We start from the raw sequence: 26,353 nt of genomic DNA on the forward strand, positions 1-26,353 counted from the left end.
GCTGCAGACAGCCGGACTCTTTGCCCCATCATCCCCAGCCGGCATCACCCAGGTCCAGAGAGGCGTCAAAAAACCAGCCCCTCCAGGTCCAAGCATGCCGGCTGGGGATTATGGGACCCCGGATTCCCCGGGAATTGAATGCCCTGCCTCTCTGCATCGTCTCTGCCCGTCTCTTGCCTTGCCTTCCAGCCCCGCGAAGGCCGGTCTTCGCCGGGCGCCGCTGGAAGTGACTGCCCGGGGCGAGAAGGAGGAGGAGTAGGAGGGCGGGGCGGTGGAAGGGGGCGCGGCGGGGTTGTGACTCGCCAACCGAGGACCCCAGCGGGGAAGTCGGTTGGAGAGGAAGCAAAGCACCGCCGCTGCAGCCATGGCTTTGCTCAGAGGTAAGGCAGGAACCCCCCCTTCCCCCCCCAAAATAATGGGGACCCTCCCTCCCAATGCTCCCCTTCTTCCTCTTCGGCCTTGATTTTAGGGCAGGATCTTGCAAAGATCCCTTCCCCACCCTCCACTCCAGCAGCTGGGAATGCATACCGTGCTTCCCTTCAAGGACGCCCATTCCCAGGCATGGAAGAGACGTTTTGTGCCCTGCAGTTGCACGACCCGTCCTCGCTTTATTTCGTCCCAGCTTTATCCTCGCGAGGCGGAAAAGTGGGGAAAACAAATTGCAAAAGTTGGGTGACGGGGTGATCCCCAGCCAAGTCTTAAGTTAGGCAGGCGAGCTGGTTACTACTCCCTTCCGTATATGGCTTTTGCCTTCCCAAGGGTGACTTGCTGGCACGTGGAAATCCAATAGTTGATGCCCTCGGTTTTTCTTGCAGTTCCTCGGGCTGATTTTGTTATCCCGGGGAATGCAAAGTTAATTTGGGATTATATTCATGGAGGCTGGGAGGTAATGATTTGCAATCCAATACACTAAACTGCGGTGGTCTCCAACCTTGGCAATTTTAAGACCAAAGCTGGCTGAGGAACTCTGGGAGTTGAAGTCCACAAGTCTTAAAAGTTGCCAAGGTTGGAAACCACTGCACTAAAGTACTGTAAAGCCAGGTGTAAGGAGTGAGTAGAGAGGCTGGTTTCCTAAGACACTTGGGAAGGTTTGCAGTTTTGTAGAATGAAGAAATGAAACATTCTTCTAACTTGGAAACAAAAATCTTTTGTACTTGTTGATGATTTATATTTTTAAAAATCTCCCCAAAAATATTAATAGATTAACAGTTGGAAGGGACCTTGTAGGTCATCTAGTCCAATTCCCCTGCCCAAATAGGAGACCCTACACCATTTCTGACAAATAGCAGTCCAATCTCTTCTTGAAAGCCTCCAGTGATGAAACTCCCACAACTTCCAAAGGCAACTTCTGCTCCGTTGGTGGATTGTTCTCACTGTCAGAAAATTTCTTCTTATTTCTAGGTTGAATCTCTCCTTGGTCAGTTTCCATCCATTTAATACAAAATATTAAATGGATATTAATATTATACCAAAGCTAAAAATATCAGGTATTTTAGTGTCTATGTTTAGCGACTTTTAGTGACTAAAAGTCAAAGTCAATATATAATTGTTTTAAAATAAAAATAAAAACCAATTGAGGCTCTCTAATTTTTAAGCAGATTTATTAGATAAGAAACTGTGAATATTATTTTATGTTAGACTTCAAATGGAAATAGTCTCTCTCTCCCCCTCCCCAACTCATGAGTCCAGTTCACAATATATAAAGCTGGGGAATAGTAGTGCTTGGTGTTTGGTGGTTAGAATGGGGGGGGAAATAAACTGACAATTGTGGGACTCCCAGGCCTGTATCTGAGGACATTTGGAGAGTGAGAAGAGAGATGTTACATTTTCAGGTAGAGAAATTGTAAAAAAAATATATTTAAAAGCAGAGAAATTTGAGATTGTTGCAGAACTACGGATGAAATACTTGAAAGCAAGCCAAAGTCCTCCAGATGTTGCTTAACTTCCAGTAGGCTATAAAATGAATGGTGACAGGTTCTCATAGGTTCTCATAGCTGGAGGACTTTGTCCCAACATCCCATTGCAATACCTAATGAGTATTGTAGCAATTTCGTAATATTGCAGCTCTAGACTGCTTTGAAAAATATTCTGGCAGAATTGTGTGGGTAGGAAGAAGTACAAGTAGTCCTTGACTTGCAGCCATCTGAAGTTACAATGGCACTGAAAAAAAAGTAATGACTGGTCCTCGCACTTACAACCATCATGGAATCCCCAAGATCACATGATCCAAATTCAGGTGCTTGGCAACTGGCATGTATTTAGGACAGTTCCAATGTCCTGGGTTTGTGTGTGTGTGCCATATGATTGCTATTTACGACCTTCCAAGCAAGTTTTTGATAATTATTTATTATTTTATTATTTATTTGTCTTGTATGCCGCCCACTCCCGGAGGACTCCGGGCGGCTCACAAAAGACAAGGGAAAGGGGGGAACGAGACAAAGACAACATATTAAAAACAAAACCAACATTCACAATTTCCATGGAGGTAGATGCTTCTTAGCTCCCCCCAGCCTGCTGGAACAGCCAGGACTTGGTGGCTTTGCGGAAGGCCGGGAGGGTAGTAAGGGTCCGGATCTCAACAGGGAGCTCGTTCCAGAGGGCCGGAGCTGCAACAGAGAAGGCCCTCCCCCGGGGAGTCACCAGCCGACATTGGCTGGCAGATGGAATCCGGAGGAGACCTAACCTGTGCGATCTAATTGGTCTGAGAGAGGTAATCGGCAGGAGGCGGTCTCTCAGGTACCCAGGTCCGATGCCATGTAGGGCTTTATAGGTAGCGACCAGCACCTTGAAGCGGATTCGGAGACTAATAGGTAGCCAGTGCAGCTCGCGGAGGATAGGTGTAACGTGGGTGTACCTTGGTGCACCCACAATCGCTTGCGCGGCTGCATTCTGGACTAATTGGAGTTGACTTGCCTTTCTGTATCTCTCCTTGTAATGAATTTGGTTGAGCAACTGAAGGCCAAATAAGAATGGATAGATCTAACACCAAGCTGTGAATGAGTTTTGGACTCCTCTCTAGTCTGGCATGTCTCAACAAGTAGCAGTATGTACCCAATCTTACCCGGGCTTAGAAGTGAAGGGTTGGGCCTGCCTGGTTAATATTTGGGCACCCGAAGTTGAAGATCACCTTTGAAGAGGCCGCGGGAAACTTATTGCCTAAAAAGTGCATAGTTCTGTCCATGGAATCAGCAGAATCTTAGCTCAACCTGGAGGCATCTTGAACTTTTACCTTAGCACAGTCACACGGGAGACTTTTTAACAGATACGGTTTTCAATTCACCCAAAAAACTCAGGATTCAGTGCATAATTATTAACCAAGCGTGGATGTTAGCAAACTTTGGAGATTAGAACATCACTAGCCTGACTATATGGGACGCGGTGGCTCAGTGGCTAAGATGCTGAGCAGTTTGACGGTTCTAATCCCTAGCGCCACATAACGGAGTGAGCTCCCATTGTCCCAGCTCTTGCCAACCTAGCAGTTCGAAAGCATGTAAAAATGCAAGTAGAAAAATAGGGACCACCTTTGATGGGAAGGTAACAGCGTTCCGCGCGCCTTCGGTGTTTAGTCATACCAGCCACATGACCACAGAGTCGTCTTCGGATAACTCTGTTTCTTCGGCTTTGAAACGGAGATGAGCACCGCCCCCTAGAGTTGGGAACAGCTAGCAAATATGTGCGAGGGGAACCTTTACCTTTAGCCTGACTATAGTCAGCTTCCTATGTTTTGAGAAAGAGATATATAGATAGTCCTCAGCTTATGACTGGTTGCTTAATAACCATTCAGAGTTATAAAGGACTTGAAAAAAAAAAGACTTACAACCTGGATTCGAAGTTCTGCCTATCCATGCATAATCATATGATCACATTCTGGGCATTCATTCACCGTCTTCTCCATTTACATTTTGCACTATGGGATGTTTGCAACGTCCCACAGTATTGCAGTATTTTTTTTTCCTGTTAAACAGAACGTGCCAGGGCTTTTGGCTTGACCCAATACCACTTTTCTTACTGTCCTGTCAAATGCTACTTTAAGAAGGAAGAAATTCCTTCTTAAGTTCCACCATAGAGAATGAAAGCCTTTCCACAGCTTATCAGAAAGCTGGCTCCCTCAGACTTCAGATATTTATGGCTCTCAGACTTTAGACTTATGAACAAATATTAGCCGCATCACCTAACCTTTGGAAGCAAACTAGGTTTTGAAAGTGAGATGAATATAGATGAGCTGGGTTAAGGAATGTTAGGAGCTAGGAAGAATCTAGGAAATGGCATATTTTGGCATCTTCACAATTTTGCAACGTCCCTTCCAACTCTCTTATTCTATTTCTGTCTACAAATGTATATAGGTTTAAACCGAAGTACTTTATTTTTTTTGCCAATCAGGAAAACAAGGTCTCCCTTATATTTTCCTATCCCCTCTCTTTGGCATTTCCCCCCTTTAATGACTAGGGGCTAGTTAATCTAAGTTAGTTAATACCTTAACTCCTTAAATATTTATACTTGTGAATGGAATGGCTAGTGATTAATCTTTTTCTCTTAATCTCCTGTGCATATTTTCTTAACCACGCCCCAAAATTAAATCTGATAATATCTACTGTGTTTTACGATGTTGAGACTTTACTATTCTAGAGATGGTTGGTCCTCACAATAGTCACATGTTTTGTGGGCTTTTGAGGGAAAGTAACGTCAGAAAAGTGGGTTAAAATGCTTTCTGAGTTACATCATTTAGGAAAGGATAGTTCCAGTAGCTTGAAATTGAGAAGGGTGTAGTAACTTTAATAACAATTAGGTAATTTGGACTGACGGGGAGGTTATTAGGTATCATGATTGTATTTTATTTTTCAGTCTGACCCTTCTGCATTAACTATAGTCCTAAGTTTGAGGAATGGAACTCTTCTGCTGAAATTTCTAGTATCAGATTATGCAGAAAACCTCACACAATATAACGGGGTCTCCAAACTTGGCAACTTTAAGACTTGTGGACTTCAATTCCCAGAATTCCCTAGCCAGCACTGACTAGGGAATTCTGGGAGTTGACGTCCACAAGTCTTAAAGTCACCAAGTTTGGAGACCCTTGCAATGTATAACATCAGATTGGTCTAGAAAGTCAGAAAATCAAAAGGATTATACATATAGATAGACCTGATTTAGGACCATTATTGAGCCTGGAGTTACGGTTATAAATCGTGTTGGTTGTTAAAGAGGCCTGATTGACCTGATTTTAATACCATTTTATTCTGGCAATCGTTTAAATGAATGCCGAAGTCCTTAAGCAAAGCCATTGCCCACAATTGGTATCTTTCCCTCTGAAATTGGAAGTAAATGCCACTTCCTGGGAAAACATCCTGTAAATCTCAGTCATGTGACCACAAGACACTGCAAACTGTTACAAATGTGTGCTGGTTGTCAGTCACACAAAATGTGACCGTGTAACTATAAGGGAAAAGGGACGTGGTGGCTCAGTGGCTAAGACACTGAGCTTGTCGATCAGAAGTTTGGCGGTTCGAATCCCTAGTGCCGTGTAACGGAGTGAGCTCCCGTTACTTGTCCCAGCTTCTGCCAACCTAGCAGTTCGAAAGCATGTAAAAATGCAAGTAGAAAAATAGGAACCACCTTTGGTGGGAAGGTAACAATGTTCCATGCGCCTTCAGCGTTGAGTCGTGCCGGCCATATGACCATGGAGATATCTTGGGAGAGCACTGGCTCTTTGCCTTTGAAACGGAGATGAGCACCTCCCCCTAGAGTCAGGAACGACTAGCACATATGTGCGAGGGGAACCTTTACCTTTAAGTATAAGGGGGGGGGCATCATTCTGAACTTTGAATCCAGATCATAAGTACCTTTTGGAGGTCTGTAGTAACTTGGAACAACCACTAAGTCGTCATAAGACGATGATAACCTGTATTCAAAGATGAAAAGCAAACCTATTCACAAAATGATTGATGCATTCCTTTAACTCAGAGGGAGGGAGGTGCATAGAATGCAGCCTCTCTGCTTTATCATCCCATGTCTCTCTAAAGATTTTTCCGTACATTGAAAGAATGGGGCCCAGGGTCAACTCTTGCAAAGTTGGGAAGAGTACGTAACTGACAAAGCCAGAAAAAGCCATTTGGACCTTTGATTGTAGAAACGTCTTCAAGAATGCATCTCCTGCAGTTATTAACCAGCTGAACAATTTACAAGGAAAGAAGCCATTGCTCTAGTTATCAGACTTAAAGCTTTTGATGATTTAAAGGTTAATCCCAAGATCTTAAATTATGCTGAGTAAGCAGTTGGCAAACCAGTGCAGATCTTTCAGTGAAGACATTAAGCAACCCATCTACCATATACTGGTTAAGAGCCTTATAATTCAGTAAAACATTTATGGAATATTCAGAAGCTGGTTCCTTACTTTGATCTGCCTAACGCATGTATTACCTTATTAGTCATTTTGATTAGTTCTAATTAAGTTGGCTGCGTTTATTATTTGTGCGATACTTCTAAAATAACTCCCATATTCCTCAGTTAGCTCAGCTGGAAAGGACACTGATCAAAATACCCTGTTGATGTGGGATTGATAGGTTTTCTTTTCAAAAAGCATGGAAAAATAGTGACCACAAACCAGTGGTGGGATTCAAATAATTTACCAACCAGTTCTCTGCTTTAATGACCATCTGGGTAGGCGGGGCTCAGTGGTCATGTGATCATGTGGGCATGGCCAAGTCAATGTCACTCAGGTCGATGGGCACTTCGCCTTAGTTGTTACAATGGTAATAAGGGTTAACTGGAGAGGCAGTTTCTGTAAGCAGGGCAATTTATTTTTTTGCTGGTTTGTTTGTTAAATTTCTAGGCCACCCAATCCCGGAGGACTCTGGGCAATAAAGATTAGGCTACAAACACCACCAGAATGTTTCCTTCCTGCCTTCCTTACAGGATTAGTCCTGGAAAGTGGGAAAAAACAAAAGATTTCTTCCAACAACCCGTTCTCTGAACTGCTTAGAAAGTTACCAACCGGTTCTCCCGAATAGGTGCGAACTGGCTGAATCCCACCACTGCCACAAACGCTGCCCATTTAGAATAGCAAGATTTAAGAAGACAGCTTGAAGTGTTAACATTTAAATATACTGAGGAACTACCGTATTTTTTGAACTATAAGACGCACCGGTGTATAAGACACAGCAAGATTTTGAAGAGGTAAGTAAGAAAAAAAAGTTGTTGTCCTCCCCGGCCCTCAGGAGCACTCTGCAGGCTTCAGCAGGGTTGGGAGAAGGTAAAAAGACCCACGTTTTTCACTGAAGTGGGGACATTTTTCCCTTTCCCTAGCTCTGCTGAAGCCTGCAGGATGCTTCTGGGGGGGTGCGGGAAGGCAAAAACACCCCTGTTTTTCAGTTGAAAGTTTTGCACAGTCCTTGACTGACAGTCCTTGAGGCAGCTTTAATTGAGCCCAGAATTACATATATAAGCTGTACTGGTTGTTAAGCAGGACACCATGTGACCGTGCCCAATTTCATGACTATTTTTGCAGCAATCATAAAGCAAATGTCATGATTATAAAACTAAGGCCACAGTCGTTATGTGGATCCATTATCCACAATGAGTATTTTTTTTTTCCTGGAAATGGAAATTCCAAATTATCATAAATTGTCCGTGTGTGTGAGGGGGATATCAGAACATCAAATCCGGGTTATAAGCAGTAGCGTTGGCGTGGTTCATAACTTTGAATGGTCATTAAGCGACCATTTGTAAGCGAGTACTATCTGTAGAGTAAGATACTGGTTAATTTGAAAAGGCAGCCATCAAATGAGATGTTGGACTGCTCACAACTCTAAATAGAAATGATTCTTTGTTGCTTTTGTTGAGAAGAGTATAGTTTTATTAGAGATCAAGTGTATTGCAGCATTGCATAGCCGGAAGTGAGAATTGCGCTCCAAAAGTCCCAAGCTCTCTACTTTTCCCTCCTAAACTGTCTCTCATTGCCCACCACAGCTTGACCAATCAAGTTCATGCAAGTTGTTTTCATAACAATCAGTCCAAGTGCTGTTTGGAATGCAGCCCCCTCCTCCTTCCAACTGGGTGATTTTGAGGCAGCATCTTGAGGAGGTGCAGCATCTACTTCCGATTTCCCAAACATCCTCCCTTTCATTCCCCCTTCCCACAGTTTATGGCAATCTGTTAATTCCCAGCAGCACAGCACAGCAAGTATAAGGTGGCAGCTGACGATGTGCAGATTTTTGCAGTACATGGAGGAAACAGGTTCATATCGGTGCTAACTCAGCATTTCAACGAAACCCCCCACATTTCAGTGCCCGCTGTAAAATCTGTGTGCATCAAATTCTGCTGACTGTCAGGCCTGCATTTATATTCCTTTTAGAATTTTGGCCTGCCACACTTTCTCTTATTTCGTTATGCTGTTTCATTAGTATAGTCGATGGGAGGGGGGAATAGACAGGAGTGAGATTGTGGAATGTATTGTTTTCATTCTTTACTAGAAGCCAAGGTCATCCTTTGTCTCCGCACCAGTACACTTGACCGGAAGAATCTGGGTGTGGATGCCAGCGTGGTAGAAGAAGATTGAACCATGTGATGGATTGTGGGTGTGGGGACAAGATCATGAACTTTTAACTGGGTGGAATTCTGATGTCATTTCCAGTATTGGGATTAACACAGATGTGCCTAAGATGTCTGCTTTATTAAATTGGAACCAAAAGGATCGTTTTGCCTTGGACTCTGATTTAATTCTACATGATACTTGGAACACTGACACTAACATTCTCAAAAAACTCTTGGGATCTCTTTCATATATCTAACTACGGTTCACCGACAAAACTGCGAAGCCCTTTTCCGCGCCGACATAACCGTGGAAGGCAAATCCCCGCCGTCCGAAGCGCTCAGCAAAATGCGACCCTAGCGCGCCGGCATCAGCGCGCAGACGCAATCCTAACCCTAACCCTAAACCTAACCCTAACCCTAAACCACTGTTTCAAAACATTCAAAAGCTGCATTCTACATTTTACTGCGGTTAAAATAAACGTTAACTTTTACTAGCATTCAAAAGCTTCAAAATACAAAAAGCTTCATTTTACATTTTAGTATTTGCGGTTAAAATATTTCAAAAGCTTCACTGTTTCTTCCTTCGCGCTTTCATCGTCGCGCTGATATTGACGCGGTAATGTGGGCGCGCTAATGACGATGCATACTTGTCGGCGCTTATTTGTCACCGCTATTTTGACGAGCGCGGTTTTGTTGGGCCACGTCTAACTACTGTACCATTCTATCCCGTATAGATCAAGAAGGCCTAATGTTTTGTGTGACTTTGCAATCCCTTGCTTTATGAATTTGACAAAACAGAAGATAAACTTTATCTGTTAGGAATATGGAAGCAATCTAAACTCGAGAAAAAAAATTCAGGATTTCTTGTGAAAGGCAACAAGATGTTGAATCGCCACCAATGAAATTTGCTTTGTGCCATAATATATTTTATTTTCATAGCAGTTTTCTTGATTGTTTCAACAGTTATCTTGTACGTCAAGGAGGCGGCCTTTGAATCAATAAACTAAATGAATATTGGACTAGACCAGTATTTCTCAAACTAAACAACTTTTAAGATGTCAGGGCTTCAACTCTCAGAATTCCCCAGCCAGCTGTGCTCATTAGGAAATTCTGGGAGTTGAAGTCCACACATCTTAAAAGTTGTGAAAGTGGAGAAGAACTGATCTAAATAAACAGTGGTAAGATTTTATAGAAGGCACTTCCATATTTCCCATGTTTTGTCTCCTAGGAATATTCATTGTTTCTGCCAAGAGGACTCCATTTGGGGCTTATGGCGGCTTGCTCAAGGACTTCACCGCCACGGATCTTGCCGAGATTGCGGCTCGATCAGCCTTGTCTGCTGGCAAAATATCTCCAGAAATCATTGACAGCGTAATTGTGGGCAACGTCATGCAGGTTGGTACAACTTGGCAGTTGCCAGTCTCCCTGACCAACACACCATTCTGTGTCTGTTCTTGCTTAGTTCCTCCGTTACAGAGAAACCAGAAGTTCATTGGTGGAGCCTCTCGTATTGCATCAGGTCCAGGCCGGATTTTCCTATAGGCTAAGTAGGCTTCAGCCTAGGGCCTCAAGATCAAGAGGGGCCTACATTCAAATTGTTAGCAAAATTAAAATTACACTATTCTAAAAACAGTGAACACTAAAACATGAACCATAAATAAGGAGAAATTCTACGCATATGACTAATAAACAAACATAAAAATGTATTGGTTAAGATCGTTCCAGCGCCGTGGCAGTTGGGGAGTCCGCCCACGTTTCCGGCACCGGCGGTCGGGTGAGAGGCGCGGCCGCTCCCAGTAGCTGCCCCATCGACGCGGAGCCCACCAGCGGCCAGGCAGGTGAGGGCGAGGGGGCCGAGCCGGGCAGCTGAGTGCAGCAGGGGAGGCGGCTGGCTTCGCTGCCTTTGCCGCAGAGCAGAGCCTCCCTCCATCGGGAGCCCAGCTATATATATTGATATATATATTGATATATCACAGTAATGATGTATTTTATTGTCTCTCATGTAATTTACAAACTTAAAAATCGGAGGTGAGAGGGCCTTATAAGTGGAATAGCCTAGGGCCTCTTTTCATCTAAATCCGGTCCTGATCAGGTCCCTCACCAAACCGTTTCTTTTTGGAACATTTGGGTAACTGAATTTGCTAGCATTGTAGAGTGTATTGTCAGTGGGATCATTATATCACCAAGCGATGATATCACGATAAGTAGTGTTTTTTTCTTCTTCACAATTGACTTTCTGTTTGAATTTTGCATTAACAAGGCAACGATTAATGTGTTTAAACAAAAAAAAATTTTTTTTACTGAGCTCATTCATAAATTGCATAAACAATAGCAATGAAAGAAGGAAAATAAAGGTGCCAGTAGTCCTCAACTTACAACAGTTCACTTAGTGACCATTTGAAGTTACAATGGCATGGGGAAAAAAGTGTCTTGTGACCATTTTTCACACTTACAACCGTTGTAGTATCCCCGTGGTCACATGATCAAAATTCAGAATCTTGGGAACTGATTCACATTTATGACTGTTTCAGTGCTAGGGATCATGTGATCCACTTTTGCGACCTTCCGAAAATCAATAGGAAAACCAAATTCGTTTAACAACGGTGTTACTAATTTAACAACGGCAGCGATTCACTTAAGAACTCCGGCAAGAAAGTTTGTAAAATGGGGCAAAACTTACTTAACAAATTTCTCATTTAGCAACATAAATTCTGGGCTCAATTGTGGTTGTAACTCAAGGACTACCGGTATACAAGATTACTCCTTTAGTGACCATATTCAGCGATTGTTTGAAATTACAGTGCTGGGTTTTATGACCAGTCCTTACAACTGCAATTGTCACATTGTTGTCACATTCATGTGAACATGATTTGCTTTTATTCACTTCTACAAATAGATAGGAACGTCATCTTCAACCACACGACTTAGTTTTTAAGCAGAATTTGACAGGTTAATTTTCTCATTTTTTTTCCCCCTTGCAGAGTTCTAGAGATGCTGCTTACCTCGCGCGACATGTTGGCTTACGTATTGGAGTGCCAATCCCAATTCCTGCCTTAACCATCAATAGATTGTGTGGATCAGGCTTCCAGTCTATTGTTAATGGATGTCAGGTACTAATATCCACTCAATTATTTTGCCCCATTCTTGGTCACTCTATTCCAGTGTTTCTCAACCTTGGAGACTTGAAGTCCTGTGGACTTCAAGTCTCCAAGGTTGAGAAACACTGCTCTATTCTCTCTTGCAGTTTAGGTTTGTACATACGGTTATTCTGCATTGTGTCATGCAGAGATTGGAATTGTTCGCCTGCTTTTCAGAAGAGCCAAGGTGGCGCAATGGTTAAATGCAGCACTGCAGGCTACTTCAGCTGACTGCAGTTCAGCAGTTCAGCTGTTCAAATCCCACCAGGCTCAAGGTTGACTCAGCCTTCCATCCTTCCGAGGTGGGTAAAATGAGGACCTGGATTGTTGTTGGGGACAATGTGCTGACTCTGTAAACCGCTTAGAGAGGGCTGAAAGCCCTATGAAGCGGTATATAAGTCTAACTGCTATTGCTATTGCTATTTTTCATGTACATATTTTTTTTAAAAAAATGTTTTGATCGCTCTACTCTTTCAAAGTAAAAAAAAAAAAAGATCTGATAATTTAGATCAGGGGTCCCCAACCCACAGTCTGTGGACCGACACCGGTCTGTGACATGCCAGAAACCGGTCCGTGCAAACAAGAAAAGCCCCATCTCTGGGATGCAGGCAGCACGCAAAATCACGCGCCCTCTGGTCCGTGGGAAAAAACTCTCCACGGAACCAGTCCCTGGTCTCCAAAAGATTGGAGGATGCTGGTTTACATAGTTGTGTGTTTCATATGTACTTTCATATGAGCCACGGTGGCGCAGGGCAGAGATGATATTCAGAAAAGTTTTGACCAGTTCTGGAGAACCGGTAGCGGAAATTTTGAGTGGTTCAGAGAACCGGTAAATACCACCTCTGGCTGGCCGCGCCCCATCTATTCTCGAGTCCCAGCTGATCGGGAGGAAATGGGGATTTTTCAGTATCCCTTCCCTGCCACGCCTACCAAGCCACACCCACCAAGCCACACTCATAGAACCGATAGTAAAAAATGTGAATCCTACTACTGGCACAGTGGTTAGAGTGCAGTACTGCAGGTTACTTCTGCTGCCTGCAATTTGGCAGTTCGAGTCTCACCAGGCTCAAGGTTGACTCAGTCCGCCATACTTCCAAGGTGGGTAAAATGAGGAGCCAATTGTTGGGGGCAAGAGGCTGACACTGTAAACACCGCTTAGAGAGGGCTGTAAAGCACTGTAAAGTGGTATACAATTGCTAAATACTATTGTCCATCTAATGTGCTTTTCTTTCCTCTAAACTCAAATCAGGAAATTAGCGTTAAAGATTCTGAAGTGGTGCTTTGTGGTGGCACGGAAAGCATGAGCCAGGCACCTTTTGCTGTTCGAAATATGCGGTTTGGAACAAAACTAGGAGTTGATCTCCAGGTTAGTGCTTTGCGCCCATCCTGTTGTGTTTGCGTTTTTTGTTTGAAATTGGGACATCTCTCCCTAAGGAACCCTGAGTCATATCTCTGGATCGCATAAAATTACACCAAAGAAAATTAGTCTGTCCCATAAGATCAGGGGTGTCAAGCTCAATTTCATTGAGGGCTGCATCAGGGTTGTGTTTGACCCCGGGGGGATGTGGGGAGTGGGGACATGGTCAGGTCGACATCCATTTACAGCTGTCACAGCCTCTTGCAGACCTCTGCCAGCAAAAACAGAGCTCTGGGGGACACACACGGCCCTCCCGAGCTCCGTTTTTGCTGGCAGAGGCACCGCGGGCCAGCCCTTCGCTGTTCGGGGGGGGGAGGGGGGGCTGTGTGCCAGATCTAAACACCATGGAGCCAGATCCAGCCCAGGGACCTTGAGTTTGACACCCCTGCATTAGATGTTACTCTATTTACAGTGTAAGGAATTGTATGAACTAATGTACATCATTTGCATTCTGAATCTTTCGATTTACTTTCATGCCCGTGTAGCAATATTTGGCTGAGCTCAGAAGCTAAGCAGGGTCATCCCTGGTATGTATTGGAATGGGAGAGCTCTGGGCCTGTAGGCTAGCCTTGAGAAGTAAAAAATACAAACAGATAAACTCTGAAGATGGCAAACCCAATTCCACAAAAAGATAAATACAAATTCAATAGCAGAGTTGGAAGGTCCAACCCCCTGCCTAGGCAGGAAACCCTATACCGTTTCAGACAAATTCCTATCCAACATCTTCTTAAAGACTTCCAGTGTTGGGGCATTCACAACTTCTGGAGGCAACTTCTGTTCCACTGATTAATTGTTCTAACTGTCAGGAAATTTCTCCTCAGTTCTAAGTTGCTTCTCTCCTTGATTAGTTTCCACCCATTGCTTCTTGTTCTACCCTCAGGTGCCTTGGAGAATAGTTTGACTCCCTCTTCTTTGTGGCAACCCCTGAGATATTAGAAGACTGCTATCATGTCTCCCCTAGTCCTTCTTTCTATTAAACTAGACTTACCCAGTTCCTGCAACCGTTCTTCATATGTCTTAGTCTCCAGTTCCCTAATCCTCTTTGTTGCTCTCCTCTGCACTCTTTCTAGAGTCTCCACATCTTTTTTACATCATGGCGACCAAAACTGAACGCAGTATTCCAAGTGTGGCCTTACCCAGGCATTATAAAGTGGTATTAACACTTCACGTGATCTTGATTCAGATCATGTGTTATCAGCTGCTGTCATTACCTTTTAAACATGTGTACAATTCCTAAAATAAAATATTTGTGCATTGAGGCCTACAGTAGATAGGCCCAGCCTTTCTCCTTCAGAAGTCAGCACTTAGCCTTTCATGGAACAGATCAAAAATGTACAGACCCCTGACAAAATGTTGCCTCCTTTTGTGTTATTAACCTCTTGCTAATACAGGTAGTCCTCAAGTTACGACCACAATTGAGCCCAATATTTATGCTGCTAAGTGAAATTTGTTAGTGGAGTTTACCCCATTTTACTTTTCTCGCCACCGCTGTTAAGGGAATACGATTCCTCGTTAACTTGTCAGAAGGGACACGGCAACTGACATAAATATGAACCTCTCTTTAGCTAAGCTTTTAAATTTTGATCATGTGACCCTGGAGATTGCTGCAGTGGTCGCAAGTGTAAGTTGTAACTTTGAATGGTCACTAAATGGACTGTTGTAAGTCGAGGATTACCTGTACTTTTTTCCAGTAAATCACTGTTCTAATATATTCTCTTACTCCCTTCCTCTTTGCCAATTCTCACTGGCATACATTAGTGGAGAAGGGGCAACATGAATGGTGTATCTTTATTTATTTAAAACATCTGAAGGGCCTTGTATGTTATAGAAAAAAACTCATCAGCTATTCTCCAACACATAAAAAAGACCAAAAGGTGTTGTGACCCAGGCTTCCTTAAAAAAACAAGAAGCAGAGTCTTAGTCCCAGCAAAACCCCTTTTATTTACATGACTGTGACTTCCTGTCATTCACAGTCCTCAAGGCTTCACAAACAGTCTTTCGGAGGAATGTTTATCAGCAGGAACCTTATCTTGTTTGGCAAGCTGCCAAATAACTAGTTTCCAAATAACTGAATGAACAAACTGTTTCCTGAAACCCCCCCCCCCCGTTTGCTCCTTTTTTGTTTCCTGGGGGCGGGGGGGGGGCAATTACCTCCAACGTGTGACTTTACTCCCAAGTCGGCCCTGCTTTCTTAGTTGTTCTTGTCTTCTGGCAGCTCTGCGCATGCGCCAGAGGTGGGTTCCTACCACTTCGCACCTATTCGGTAGAACCGAATTCGTCAAATCTACCGAACCGGTTAGAAGAGGCTCCACCAGTGGACCCAGAAAGCAGGCCACACCTACAGAAGAAGTTCTAAAAAAATTTGAAACCCACCACTGCACACACATACACACAGAGAGAGAGAGAGAGAGAGAGAGAGAGAAAGGAAGGAAGGAAGGAAGGAAGGAAGAAATAAATAACGAAAGAAAAAGAGTGAGAGAGAGATGAAAGAAAAAAAAGGGGACGGAGGGACAAAAGGAAGGAAAAAGAGAGAGAGAGAGAGAGGGAAAGAAAAAAAGAAAACACATGGCCAGCAAGCCACTCCCACCAGGTCACATGGCCGGCAAGCCACTCCCACAAAGGAGGCCACACCCACAGAGTAGGTTCCAAAAAATTTTGAAACCCACCACTGGCATGTGCACACAGGGAACAGGCTCCAGCCTCACTGTTGTCTAACTCTCTCTCTGCCTCTGACGCAGAGCCCTCGTTTGAGCTTTCCTCAGTCTCCAGGACTGGCCCATGTTCTTCCCCAACCTCCTCACTGTCCGACTCTGCCACAAAAATGGGTTTTAAACCCTTTTAAAAGCACTATCCCCTTCTGGTCACACAACTCCAAATGCTGAATTGTCCTCTCCTCTTTTCCCAACCCAGCATTCGAAGGGAAAGCCTCAGCTTTAGGGAAGCAGAGATATGGAAAAGCCTTACTCTCTCGGAGTCAGATAATTCTGGGAATTGAAGTCCAGCCATCTTAAAGTGGCCAAGTTGAGAAACTCTTAGGAAAGCTATAGAAACATCAGTGATAAGATAAGGCCAATGAAGAGAGGAGCCTTGTAGGGCGGGGAACTTAAGTCTGCCCCCAATCCCAGTAGTCTTGCTTTCAAAACAAGGGACAGCACTGCCGGATTGTCTGAGGGGGAAATATTCCCCCAAATTGGTAGTTTCTTTAATTTTATGTTGGGAAAAGTACTTCTGGCCGCTATCCAAGTTTCTGCTCTCTCTTGTTTTGGGACCAGAGGCAAAAAGTACAAATGAAATCTGAAAACCATCTGTAAGGTGAGAAAGCCAATTTAAAGGCATTTCTGCAGAGTTTCTCATAATCTTCAAAGCATTTCCACTCCCCTTCCCCACACTTTAATAAGTAAGAGTAACATTCAGAACTTTAGATTTTAGGATAGGGGACAAATCCCGCACGTACGATTTTGCAGGTACGTCCATTTTGAGAAGTCTGTGCTTACTCTAAGAATGTTCGGAAAACCCACAGCTTGCAGTGCAATTTTGTGTGGGTCTTTGTGTGTGTGTGTGTGTGTGTGTATGTGTCTGTGTGTGTCTGTGTGATTTGGGCATTCTTTCCCAGCCTTCTAAAGCTCCCATAATTCCCAACCCACATTTTGTCATGCCAGCTCTTCATTGTGATAGTTGCTCTCCCAGATCTTGAAGGTAGCAGGTGAGACTTATGGACAGATGACTCTGGAATTCTGGGAGATGAAGTCTTGTTGTTGTTGTTATTGCAAAGTCGTATTCAACCCATCACGACCACATGGACAATGTTCCTCCAGGCCTTCCTGTCCTCTACCATCCTCTGGAGTCCATTTAAGCTCACGCCGACTGCTTCGGGGACTCCATCCAGCCACCTCATTCTCTGTCGTCCCTTTCTTCTTTTGCCCTCAATCTTTCCCACCATTAGGCTCTTCTCCAGGGAGTCCTTCCTTCTCATTAGGTGGCCAAAGGATTTGAGTTTCCTCTTCAGGATCTGGCCTTCTAAAGAGCAGTCAGGATTGATCTCCTCTAGGACTGACCAGTTTGATCGCCTAGCGGTCCAGGGGACTCGCAAGAGTCTTCTCCAGCACCAGAGTTCAAAGGCCTCCATTCTTTGGCCTTTCTTATGGACCAACTTTCACAGCCATCCATTGCAACTGGAAAAACTATAGCCTTGACTATATGCACTTTTAGAAACATTAACCTATAACATGATTCTGTCCCCTCTTTTCTGGCAGCTGGAAGACATATTGTGGTCAGGTCTAACCGATGCGCATATCCAGACTCCCATGGGTGTCACAGCTGAAAATCTTGCTGCAAAATACAATATTACCAGAGAAGAGTGTGATCGCTATGCCGTCAAGACACAACAGAGGTGGAAAGCTGGTCAGTATGTTTAATGGAAGAGCACCGATCTGTTTCCCATGGAAACTTAATTCTCACAGCAGTTGACATCTGGATTGTGTTTCTTAAAACTCAAGTTGAGGATTAGGTTGATGGGATTATCTTTTATGAGGAAAATTAGGCATTAGTTAGGGACGCGGTGGCTCAGTGGCTAAGATGCTGAGCTTGTCGATCAGAAAGGTCGGCAGGTCGGCGGTTCGAATCCCTAGCGCTGCATAATGGAGTGAGCTCCCGTTACTTGTCCCAGCTTCTGACAACGGAGCAGTTCGAAAGGACGTAAAAAATGCGAGTAGAAAAGTAGGAACCACCTTTGGTGGGAAGGTAACAGCATTCCGTGCGCCTTCGGCATTGAGTCATGCTGGCCACATGACTACGGAGACGTCTTCGGACAGCGCCGGCTCTTCGGCTTTGAAACGAAGATGAGCACTGCCCTCTAGAGTCAGGAACGACTAGCACATATGTGCGAGGAGAACCTTTACCTTCACCTTTAGGCACTAGAGAAAAAGAGCACTTGGTGTATTTCAACTTCTGAGCAAACTCCCTTTTGTGTTGATGGTATTTATAATTCCATTTCAATATACATAACAAAGAAAAAATAGCAGTATACATATACAATCATAATAGACTTTTTTTTTTTTTTTTACATTCGTAGCTCACGAAGCCGGACATTTTAAGGCTGAGATGGCCCCCATTGAAGTGAAAGTTAAGAAGAGCAAGCAGAGCTTGGAACGCGATGAACATCCCCGGCCGGATGCCACGGTGGAGCAACTGGGAAAACTCCCTACGGTCTTCAAGAAGGATGGCACCGTCACAGCGGGGAACGCCTCGGTGAGCCTCCTCCAGGAAGTACCAGGAAACACTCAGTAGTCTTCCAACCATCTTCTGATTTACCATTTTAGAAGTCCAGATCGACATTTTCCTGGAGCTGAAGTCCAATCACTAAGCTCTTTGTAATAACATTTAGCAATAGCATCTAGGCTTATATACCGCCCCATAATTGGCGATGCGGTGGCTCCGTGGCTAAGACGCTGAGCTTGTCGATCAGAAAAGTTGGCAGGTTGGTGGTTCGAATCCCTAGTGCCGCGTAACGGAGTGAGCTCCCGTTACTTGTCCCAGCTTCTGTCAACCTAGCAGTTCGAAAGCGTGTAAAAATGCAAGTAGAAAAATAGGGACCACCTTTGGTGGGAAGGTAACAGTGTTCCGTGCGCCTTCGGCGTTGAGTCATGCCGGCCACATGACCATGGAGATGTCTTCGGACAGCACTGGCTCTTCAGCTTTGAAACGGAGATGAGCACCGTCCCCTTGAGTCGGGAATGACTAGCACATATTTGCGAGGGGAACCTTTACCTTTATTTCCCCATAACACTAAATGGACGGTTTACAATGTATAGCATTCTTTGCATTTTACCCCCAACAAAATTTTACTGGAAGGATGGAAGGCTGAGTCAACCTTGAGCAGGTCACATTCGAACGTCAGGCTGTGAGCAGTTTGCCTGCAATACTGCACTTAACTTAACTTAAACACTGCGCCACCCGGGCTCCTAATACCATCTCTCTTCAAATAGGGAGTCATCTTTGACTTAATTAAGTAGCCAGGGAACAAATATCAATTGGATGCAGAGGTGAAGGAGTGTGAGGCAGCTTAAAAAAAAAACCTTTTCAAAGTGATGGTACTAAGGCATAGTTTTTGCAAATACAACAATATTTGGAAAAATATGTCTCAAGGATATTTAAAGTTATCCCTTTGGAAATCACGATTAGCTGTCCCCAAATTAGAACTTTTCAGCCTGATTGAGGCTACTGTTTCTATAAGCCTCAGGTAGGAGAGCCATTGGTATTTTGCAGATGCTAGATACATAGATAATCCTCGAGTTACGACCATAACGGAGCCTGCTCATTTTGGTCATATGTATGATGCAGTAGTGGGTTCCGGATCCTGTTGCAACCGGTACCCTGCAATGGGGCCGGGCGTCCTCGTCGGGCATGCGCGCTGCGCACACATGCGCACACCACCGCCCAGCGACACTCAGCTGCTCGGCAGAGGTCATGCAGGTGCCGCACGCTGTGCGTGCATGCACAATTGACCTGTTTGCATCAAATTTACTGAACCGCGCTCTACATGGGGCTGCCCCTGAAGAGTGTTCGAAGACTTCAGCTAGTCCAGAATGCAGCCGCGCGAGCGATTGTGGGTGCACCTAGGTACACCCACTTTACACCTATCCTCCGCGAGCTGCACTGGCTTCCCATTGGTCTCCGGACACGCTTCAAGGTGCTAGTCGTTACTTTTAAAGCCCTACATGGTATCGGACCTGGCTACCTGAGAGACCGCCTCCTGCCATTTACCTCCCAGAGACTATTAGATCGCACAGACTAGGCCTCCTCCGGATTCCATCTGCTGGTCAATGTCGGCTGGCGACCCCCCCGGGGGAGGGCCTTCTCTGTAGCTGCTCCGGATCTCCCCGTGGAGATCCGGACCCTTACTACCCTTCCGGCCTTCCGCAAAGCGACCAAGATCTGGCTGTTCCAGCAGGCCTGGGGCTGTTGATTTATCCAGCCCCATCCTAAGTTATGAATGTTGTTGAATTTTTAATTGTTGTTTTATTTTTTTATATCCCCCCTTCCCTTTTTATTTGTAAGCCGCCCTGAGTCTTCCGAGAGTGGGCGGCATACAAGCTAATTAAATAAATAAATAAAATAAATAAAAAGCAGTAAGGAATGCAGGCAGGCAGGTGGGCCAAACAAGCCACCATTCCAGTACTGTGGCCGCTGCTCCCATCTACCACTGGTACGCCCGTACCGGTCCGTACTGTCCAGAACCCACCACTGGTATGATGGTTTAAAATGGACCGGCCCAATTTTATGACCTTTTCTGCTGTGGTCATTAAGCGAACCCACGGTTCACTAGAAGCCAGGTTGGCCCAAACTGGAAGTAAACCTAAGGCATCGGGAACTGGAGTTTCCGAAATTCCCAATTAGTACAGGCAACATCCAGGCCCCCTGAAAAAATGCTACATTGAATGTGAGCTGCCTGATAACATCTTCTTACCATTTCAGCCTCAATGTGAGTCCACTGGTATGTTCTTCGGTTTTTATTTTGCCCAGCCTTAATGCCTGGTGTTCTTCTGTTGTAGGGGGTGAGCGATGGGGCAGGCGCCGTGATCCTAGCAAGCGAAGATGCCGTAAAAAAGCACAACCTCACTCCTTTGGCTAGAATTGTTAGTTATCACGCAGCGGGGTGTGATCCTAACATCATGGGCATTGGTAAGTGACTCCAGAGATGCTTTTCAGTAAGAGTTCTTCCCATCCCATGCATAAAAGGTCTTGTAATTCTCCAGTTGCAGCCCACAGCAAGAAGGCCGGACTAGTTTTATGGAGTCCTTGGTGGTCTCTGAGCCTGGTTGTTTACTTACAGATGTATGCAAGTAAACAACTAACCTCGGACGGCACCAAGGCCTCCTCAGTGCAACTCTGAGCTATAGATATTCTCTTCTGTTGGTCTGGTTCAGTGGTGGGACTCAAATAATTTAACAACCGGTTCTGCCCTAATGACCAGCTGGTAGGTGTGGCCCGGTGGTCATGTGACCATGTGGGCGTAGCCAACTCAAAGTCACTCACGTCGATGGGTGCTTTGCTTTAGATGTTTCAATGTAATAAGGGTTAACCAGAGAGGCAGTTTCCGTGAGCAGGGCAATAACAATTAGGCTAGAAACAACACCAGAATGTTTCCTTCCTGCCTTCCTTACAGGATTAGCCCTGTAAAAGTGGAAAAAACCAAAAGGAGATTTCTTCCAACAACCGATTCTCCGAACTGCTTAGAAAGTTAATAACCGGTTCTCCCGAATAGGTGCGAACTGGCTGAATCCCACCACTGGTCTGGTTTATTTGGAAGTGGATACAGCCAGATGCCCTTTGATTCCCCCCCCCCCTTTGTTTAGAGTTTCATCCAAATAAGTAAACAAAATATTACATCAGAAAAAAAGGTTAATAAAAGAGTAGGTTATTGCTGTGCGGGAAAAGAATGCCCTTGCTGATGTTTGTATATCTTTAATATAGTTTTAAGGGACGTGGTGGCTCAGTGGCTAAGAGGCTGAGTTCGTCGATAAGAAAGGTCGGTGATTAGAATCCCTAGCACCGTGTAGCGGAGTGAGCTCCCGTTACTTGTCCCAGCTTCTGCCAACCTAGCAGTTCGAAAGCACGTAAAACTGCAAGTAGAAAAATAGGGACCACCTTTGGTGGGAAGGTAACAGCGTTCCGTGCGCCTTCGGCATTTAGTCATGCCGGCCACATGACCACAGAGATGTATTCAGTCAGCGTGGGCTTTTCGGCTTTGAAATGGAGATGAGCACCGCCCCCTAGAGTCAGGAATGATTAGCACATAGGTGCAAGGGGAACCTTTACCTTTTATATAGTATAATTGGGGACACAAATACCATAAAAAAGAAGTTTGAAGAATTCAATCATGAATACATAGGTGATATTATAACCCCAGTGATCAGTTTTTACTGGTAGACTCCAGATGCTGCCCAGTGGCTTATATTCAAAGGGTGATGAAAATGCTTTTTCAAGGATGTGAAAATTCCTCTCTGATGTTGCAAATTGTGAACAGAACATTATCTGAATTCTGCTAGTTTTGGTTAAGCAGATAATTTGGACGTCTCCTTTGTTATCAATTGATCAGCAAATATTAAGTTGTGGAAAGGTCTTAGGAAGTAGGTCAGCTGGACAAAATGCAAAATTCTGGGCTCTCTCGTTGGTCCCCCCCCCCCCCTTCTTATTGGTGCAGGTATGGGAGAAGGGCTCAGGTAGTTTCTGTAGTTTCAGCCCCTAAATAACCAGACAGAGGCATCTTAAGTCTGAAGCAGAAATTCTAGGGTATGTGTGTGTGTGTGATTTCAATCAAGTTTATTCTTTTGTTTTGCACAAAAGGAAATTAAGTCCTAGTAGCTCTTAGCCAAGAAATTAAAAGACACTTGCTCCTAGGGAGGAAAGCTATGGCAAATCTAGACAGCATACTAAAAAGCAGAGACATCATCTGCCAACAAAAGTGCATATAGTCATGGCTATGGTTTTCCCAGTTGCCATGTATGGTTGTGAAAGTTGGACCATAAGGAAGGCTGAGCACCAAAGAATGGAGGCCTTTGAAATCTGGTGCTGGAGAAGATTCCTGCAAATCCCTTGGACTGCAAGGCGATCAAACCAGTCGGTCCTAGAGGAGATCAACCCTGACTTCTCTTTAGAAGGCCAGATCCTGAAGAGGAAACTCAAGTACTTTGGCCACCTAATGAGAAGGAAGGAGAAGAGCTTCATGCTGGGGAAGATTGAGGGAGAAAGAAGAAGGGGACAGCAGAGAATGAGGTGGCTGGATGGAGTTGGACACAACTTCGCAACTAACAACAACAACAAGCTCTCAGATCCTTCAAACAATCCTTTGCTTTCAGCTATATTGATTTTCTTTGTCAACTTAATTTTGTAAGTTCCACACATTTGATATTTTATGAAAATAGGTATATAAGTCCTATTACTACATTTCCCATAAGAGACATCTTTCCTTGGTTCAGTAAAGCTATGCTTTACTGACAGCTTTTGGACATCCAGCCTGGAGGCTAGAGAATGGTTTCCTGCATGAGTAGCGGGTTAGACTAGAAGACCTCCGAGGTCCCTTCCAACTCCGTTATTCTGTTCAGGAATGGGCCACCCTCCATTTTTCACTTACACATGTACTGTATGTTTCTGACATAGGTCCTGTGCCTGCTGTTACTGAAGCCCTCAAGAAAGCTGGCCTCTCTTTGAAAGACATGGATTTGGTTGAGGTAATGGCCACTCAGTGAAATGCAGTCATTAAACAAATGCATGGGTTATTAATGGGGGAGAAATGGGTGGGTGGGCGCTGCCTGCTGGTTGCCAAGTGCTCAAATTTTGATCGTGTGACGATGGGGAGGCCATGACAGTCATAAGTGCAAGGACTGGTTGTGAGTCCATCTTTCAATGCCACTGTAACTTTAAACAGTTCTAAAGGAATGGTTATAAGTCAAGGACTACCTCTGCAGAGAGAATAGCTATTTGAGCCCTTAAGATCTGGCTATCCTGTCAGGCCTGGGGATAAGACCCTAATCTCGCCCCACCCGAATGCTGAATGAATGTTGTGTTTTATTGTTTTATTTTATTATATTTCACATTTTCTTTTTGTGTTTTGTCGTGCACTCCCTTCCTACAAATTGTAAGCCGCCCTGAGTCCCCTCAGGGAAAAGGGTGGCCTATAAATGTCAAATAAATGAAAATGAAAAAAAAAATTGACCATTCTTGAAAATGATTGAATACTTCCGGTGAGTTCTACCCAGTAAATGATCCTGGTGGATTGGGTTTTTTTTTTAACATATGATTCAGATCCCTGATCTCTCCTGTCCCCAAGGAAATCTGCATTTCCCGCTGCTTTTTCCAGATACAAGACCCAGCGTTGAGGATAATTCTAATCAGCAAATCACAGGAGCCCAATTTGAGATATTTCTAACGTTGCCTGTCTGATGTGTTTCCCAGGTTAATGAAGCATTTGCACCACAGTACTTATCTGTGGAAAAGGTTCTGGGTCTGGACCCCGAGAAGACCAACGTCAATGGAGGAGCCATCGCTTTGGGTCACCCTCTGGGAGCTTCAGGCTCCAGGATCACGAGTCATCTGGTCCACGAACTAAGGTGGATAAACACACCAAGGAAACGGTTTCTTTTGTTTCTCCTTAATATTCTGGAAAGAATGCTCAGAGAGAGGGTAACTGAGTCACTGTGGATTTGCTGTAGAAAACAGATGGCGTCCATTATTTTTTTTGCAGAGAAGAGATCAAATTCACTCCCTGGCAGCTCAGCGAAAAGTAAGAGGAAGGGAAAATATAGATTAAAAAGGACTGCGGCTGAGGTCCTGGAGACTTGTAAGCTAGTCAGAAGTAGACATTGATGAAAAACATGGTTATCCACTTTGTATTCCTACTGCAGACTGAGAGGTTTGAAGCATGTACTGTTTTCACTGGCAAAGGGTTGCAGGAGACCATTGCAGCCGAAAATGGAGCTCAGGAGCCCGTTTTCGCTGGCAGAGCGCTTGGGCCACCGCAGGGCCACCACTCTAACCTTAACCCTAATGGTTAGGGCCACCACCCTAACCCGAGTGATGTAAAACTAGCCACGCCTGCCCCGGCCCTCCTAGGTCAAACATAACCCTGATGCGGCCCTCAATGAAATTGACTTTGACACCCCTGATCTAGTCCAACACCCCCCTTCCAAGCGGGAGACCCTACACCCATGATGGCAAATCTATGGCAAGCATGCCCAAAGTGGCACTTGAAACCATAGCAATAGCAATAGCAGTTAGACTTATATACTGCTTCATAGGGCTTTCAACCCTCTCTAAGTGGTTTACAGAGTCAGCATATTGCCCCCAACAACAATCCGGGTCCTCATTTTACCCACCTCGGAAGGATGGAAGGTTGAGTCAACCCTGAGCCGGTGAGATTTGAACAGCCGAACTGCAGAACTGCAGTCAGCTGAAGTAGCCTGCAGTGCTGCATTTAACCACTGTGCCACCTCGGCACACGTGGCCTTGCCTGTTTGTCTTCGTGGTTTCTGGTGTGCATGCCCGCGTGATGATCAGCTGTCCTTCGTGCACGCAGTGGTGCTGAAGACCGGTTGTGCGCATGCGCTCCTGCCAGCTGATTATCGGGTGCACATGCAATCCAGGACCCGGAAGTTCTGCTTTTCTGGAGCGCGGACCCTTTGCGCATACGGCAGTGCCGAAAACCGGCCTGTGCATGCGTGCCGGCCAGCCGATTGTTGGGCAGGCATGCGTGGTAGAACCTAGAAGTTTGGCTTTTCTGGAGCGTGGCGCTGACCAGTGCGCGGGTGACGTTTCCGCACAACCTTTTTGGCACTCGGTGCCAAAAAGGTTCGCCATCAGTGTCCTACACCATTTTTGACAGATGGCAGTCCACTCCCTTCTTGAATCTTGTTCATAATTGCTATTCTCTTGGTTTGTTGCAGGCGCCGTAAAGGTAACTACGCCGTGGGTTCGGCCTGCATTGGAGGTGGCCAAGGCATTGCTCTCATCATTCAGAATACTGCCTGAAGGACCAGCGAGAGGCTGTGGGGATTTAACCCTGCGTTCTCTGCTAACTGTTTACACAACCAATTGAAGAAACGAGAGAGAGAGGGAGAGTTACAATTGTCCTTTTGTGCCCAGACTGGTAATAATCTAGTCTCAAGTGAAGCACTCTGCTAAAATCTGTTTTTTTAGAGAAAGTAACCATCTAACCTTCAACCAATGGTGTGGATTTGCCCCTAATTTTTATCGATCCATTACTGCCCACTGAACTCAATTTTGATTTTTCTAATGAAAATGTTATCGGAGAAATGTTTAGCAGCCAACAATTCGAGCCAAAACGAACCTGGAGTTTGATGTTTTAACAGTGTGGCTTCCCAACCTTTCAAATCATCCTGAATTGTTTTGTATTCAATTAATGTAATTCGATGGAGTTTAGCACCAACGTTTGGGTATGATTTTTTTGCTTGAACTACTCAGCCATAGCAACGAAGTCTGACAGAAATAAATGTGCCTTCTAAAAAAAGTAAAGTAATACTGAATTGGGAAGTTATTAGTCTGGATTTCTGTAAAGTTTTCTCCTTTAAGAGTGTCACTCGGATGATTCTGAAGAATATAAAGTAGTCTTCAACTTACGACCACGATTCAGCTCCAAATTTCTATTGCTAAGCGAAGCAGTTAAGTGAGTTTTGCCCCGTTTTACAAACTTTATTGCCACAGTTGTTAAAGAGAATCGCTGCCGTCGTTAATTTAGTAACACGGTTGTTAAGTGAAT

General features: G+C 44.7%; 1 protein-coding gene across 2 annotated transcripts; it reads left to right on the top strand.

Moving 5' to 3' along the window:
• The first annotated feature begins 279 nt into the window (after positions 1 to 279).
• Positions 280 to 26,127, top strand: ACAA2 (acetyl-CoA acyltransferase 2). Of its 2 annotated transcripts, XM_032213406.1 has the most exons (10): positions 280 to 380; positions 9,755 to 9,921; positions 11,508 to 11,636; positions 12,913 to 13,029; positions 17,334 to 17,481; positions 18,152 to 18,327; positions 20,631 to 20,760; positions 23,239 to 23,309; positions 24,034 to 24,188; positions 25,521 to 26,127. In XM_032213406.1, exons 1-10 carry the CDS (start codon positions 365 to 367, stop codon positions 25,603 to 25,605), a joined length of 1,194 nt encoding a protein of 397 aa, XP_032069297.1. In that variant the 5' UTR covers positions 280 to 364; the 3' UTR covers positions 25,606 to 26,127. The 2 variants fall into 2 exon arrangements, with proteins under 2 accessions (XP_032069297.1, XP_032069298.1); XM_032213407.1 differs by lacking the exon at positions 280 to 380 and having other exon boundaries at positions 9,724 to 9,921.
• Positions 26,128 to 26,353: the final 226 nt, after the last annotated feature.

The sequence above is a fragment of the Thamnophis elegans genome, chromosome 3 (genome assembly GCF_009769535.1).
Source record: "Thamnophis elegans isolate rThaEle1 chromosome 3, rThaEle1.pri, whole genome shotgun sequence".
Lineage (NCBI taxonomy): Eukaryota > Metazoa > Chordata > Lepidosauria > Squamata > Colubridae > Thamnophis > Thamnophis elegans.

Coding starts and splice junctions, on each gene's coding strand:
- ACAA2 (XM_032213406.1), top strand. Junction 17,482..18,151: donor ACAACAGAGGTGGAAAGCTG/GTCAGTATGTTT, acceptor TTACATTCGTAG/CTCACGAAGCCGGACATTTT. Junction 23,310..24,033: donor AAGACATGGATTTGGTTGAG/GTAATGGCCACT, acceptor TGTGTTTCCCAG/GTTAATGAAGCATTTGCACC.